This window comes from Aplysia californica, unplaced genomic scaffold (genome assembly GCF_000002075.1).
Source record: "Aplysia californica isolate F4 #8 unplaced genomic scaffold, AplCal3.0 scaffold01599, whole genome shotgun sequence".
NCBI lineage: Eukaryota > Metazoa > Mollusca > Gastropoda > Aplysiida > Aplysiidae > Aplysia > Aplysia californica.
The window spans coordinates 21,099-24,957 of record NW_004798869.1 but is presented as its reverse complement, the minus strand read 5'-3'; the positions used below and the strand labels follow the sequence as shown (position 1 = coordinate 24,957).

Here is a 3,859-nt window from a genome sequence, read left to right as displayed (position 1 = left end):
CATGCATGCATGCATACATACATACATACATTCATACATACATACATACATTCATACATACATACATACATACATACATACATACATACATACATACATACACACGCACACGCACACACACACATGCACACGCACATAAACTGAAACACACATACACACTCACATACACATAAACAGATGTAAGTGCAGTCCCCGAAGTTGACAATGTAATGTCCTCTAGATGACGGGTGTATCAGTGTCCCCGAGTGGAGATACAGATGGACCTCAGACTACGGATTTTCTACCGCGTTGGCGGATGCCAATTATCCAAGAGACGTCGACAATAATCGCTGTATCAATAAGGTGGACTTCAGTAAGTTGTTTTTTTATACCTTTACACTTAGAGGTAACTTCATATGAATCAGCAAGTTGTAACTATTAAAATTTGTATACCGTTATACTTGGAGGCCAACTTTGAATATAAATTAGGCGGAATTTTTTTTTTTAATGTAGCTTGCACAATAGGTCGTGCATCATTCAGTTGTTCCTTTTTGTATACCCTTATACTTTGAAGCCAACTTCAATACAGATATACATTTTGAGGGGTTGTTTAATATGTGGCTTGTGCAATAGATAGGACATCAGTCAGTTGTTTCCTTTGTATACCCTTATGCCAGCTGACCAGAAAAAAGTTCGTTCAAAGAAATGTCGATAACTTTCTTGTTTATGACTCAGTTGACATCAAAATTGACCGAAAGCTAAAGCATCCGCTTTCTTGTTTATGACTCAGTTGACATCAAAATTGACCGAAAGCTAAAGCATCCGGGAAATGTTTTCCAAAAAAGAATTAATTGCTGTTGCACAAAGGAAAGATGATAAATCAGTCAGCCCCTGTACGGCCTGCTTTTTCAGTTTAGATGTATCAGCAAACAAAATCTTCCAAATCGACCTGTTCATCGGAAAGACGTTATAGATATCTAACAAACATAATCTTCCAAGCGAAAGGTCCATTTTTTAATGAGCTGCAAGTTTTGAAAGGTTTTAGTTCATAGAAAATAAGATTTGAATTCTAATTGCTGAGTAACACACGGTTGACAGTGGACAGCCTGTTAAAAACAATGCACCTTTGAAATGGTTAAGGTCGTCCGTCATACGATGAAGTCTGATCGACACCTTGTCATTTTAACAAAATTTTCTAGGGTATTTGGACTTTAATTTGTTGAGGAAGAAGAGAGAAAGAACCAGCACTTCCAGCAAGATAGGGCTGCTCCTTATGACGCCAGAGCTGTTCTGGGATGGGTCAAAAACAAGACAGTCAGTCCGACTGAGCTCAACTGGACCCCTAAACAATCCGGACCCGATTCCACTGGACTTTCACTGTTGGGGGTGTTTGAAGGACAAACTGTGTGGGGAAAACCTTCGGAAGTATCCAAGACTTGAGGGAAACCATCACGGAGGGCACAACAGAGATTTCTCTTTTGTAGTGTCAACGCATGATGGTCAATTTCACTCAGCGTGTCAGAATGTGCTTTACTCGGAATTGGGGATCAGGAAAATATCTTGTAACTTTGTTTGTGGAAGTCACATTCTACTGTTATTAATATTGATACATTATAAATCCGTATGGATCGTCCAAGTTTCGGGGACCTTTGGTGTTTGCACCTTTATTCATAATGGTTTTGTCGACATTCTTTGGGACGAAATTTTTTCTGATCAGCCAGTACTTGAAGACCAACTTCAGATATAAATTGAAAGGGGGTGGGGGCTCTGTAGCTTGTCCACCGGCTTAAACAATTTCTGATGAAGAGACATAGAGGTTGTCCAAAGCTATTCTCTCACCACATGGTGGTTTTATCTCAGTAAAGATGCTTTTATGTTATCTGGTTGGGCAAGGGTGATGAAAAGTCAAATGCAATGTTGATAAAGTTGTGACTGAACATTCAAGCTGTGTCGCTGGGTCCCCGATGATTGCCACTGTGGGCGTTGTCTCTGTTTGTGATGATGTTAATGATGTTGATGTCGTTGTTGATGTTGTTCTTGCTGGTGGTGCTGTTGTTGCTGCTGCTGTTGTTGCTGCTGCTGTTGTTGCTGCTGTTGTTTCAGTGGTGCTGGTGGTTTTGGTGGTGCTGGCTGTTTCAGTGTGTAATTTTGTTTGTTTATGTTTGTTCTTCTAACTGTTATTGTTCTCTTTGAAGATTTTCATGATTGTGTGACTTGTAACGATCTCGTTGGTAGTATCGTTACTGTTTGTATATATTATTTTGTTGTTGTTTTTTTCTAGATGTTTTTTTTTTTTTGCTGCTTCTGCTACTTCTCTAGTTGTTAGTGTTGTTGTTGGTGGTATTGCTGTTGTCGTTGTTGTCGTTGTTATTACCGCAAAGTTGTTGTTACACTTCGTCTTTTTTAGTTTGTTGTGTCTTTTTTAAGTGTTCTAAGTGCTAATGAAAGTAATAATACAAAAAGGCAGGAGGAGAAGGAGGAGGAAGGGGAGGGGGAAAGGAGGAAGTGGAGTAGGTCGGGGGCGGTGGAAGAGCAGGAGGTAAATCGACGAGTAATCACCACTACAAAATTCCTTAACTTAGATTTTGTTTGATACAACGTTCTCATCTTCATAGTCTCTCATTTCATGTGGCTATTCTGTGATGATGATGATGATGACGATGATGATGATGATGATGATGTTGATGATGATGTTGAGGATGCTGATGATGATGAGGATGATGATGATGATGGTTTGTCCACAGATAACAGACAAATGCCTGCTGCCTTGTATCCTGTGCTTTTGATACAGGTAAGCTCCCCGCCTTTGCAAATATAAAAACTATGATAGCAGTTCTACTATCACTACTGCTTTTACCCCTATCAAATGTTGGCATTTTTTCTTTCTATTTTTTATTTTGAGCATTTCTTTGACACCATCGACCCATTTCAGAATATAAAGAAAGTATGCTTTGACCCTACCAGGGAGGGACGCAACATCTCTACAGAAAGGCCGAGATATTCGAAAAAAAAATTATTGCCCACACACCACACGGGAACCGAACTCAATTCTTTTACGTGGAACAGCGGAGGGCCAAACTGCTACACTTCAAACTCCAAATATGGACCCTACATACCTTTTAAAATTTGTAACTTCAAAATCTATTTTAAGGAATTCAAAAAAAAATGTCTTGATTGATACAGATCAATTCTGTTCGAAGCATTCATACAAGACTATACCATCATTGTGCAACACAATGTGATGTAAAAAGGAAAGTGATCACTATTTATTTCCTTTTCTGAACTTGTAGAAGCCGAAAGAGAGAGAGAGAGAGAGAGAGAGAGACGGGGGGGCGGGGGACCAAAACGAAGAGTGACAACATCAATAACGATTGTGACAATCTCCGGCTTAGCATCGCCAACGCAGTGAAAGACTAAGACATGCGACTGACTGTTGAAGAATGTTACTCCACTCTTGAATCAAGGCTTGGTAAAAACTAACTTAGCAATTGGGGTTTGGGGCTAATTTGGCCTGGCACTTACGATGCTATCTCAATTGTTCCACTACTGTTCAGTTGGACTGAGATCTGGTGTGATGCACTGTCCGTAGATTTGAAAAAGGAATGTTGGTATTTTAGCTCTACGGACGCGAATTTCCACTGCAGATTGCTTTTGCCAAGCTACATAATTAAAATGATCTCATCTGATTAATGTGTTTAGCTTTCGTTTTAAAACTACTAAGGTTGCTTCAAAGCACTGAAGAAGAAAAAATTAAAACCACCTCACCAAAGTCGTCAAATTAAACTAAATACCATGGCACTCTTTTGGGTACACTTCATGAAGGACCTTTGTTTAAGGTGCAATGTGTAAAAATATCAAAGTACTATCTTTCGGGGGGGGG

The 3,859-nt window shown here is 39.5% G+C and overlaps 1 protein-coding gene across 1 annotated transcript in view; it reads left to right on the top strand.

Moving 5' to 3' along the window:
• Positions 1-3,859, top strand: part of LOC101845214 — a gene marked incomplete at its 5' end in the record, with an annotated part of 33,865 nt that overhangs the window by 12,478 nt on the left and 17,528 nt on the right. Inside the window, 2 exon segments of the mRNA XM_005113079.3 lie at positions 221-352; positions 2,724-2,770. Coding sequence (XP_005113136.2) covers positions 221-352; positions 2,724-2,770 — 179 coding nt within the window.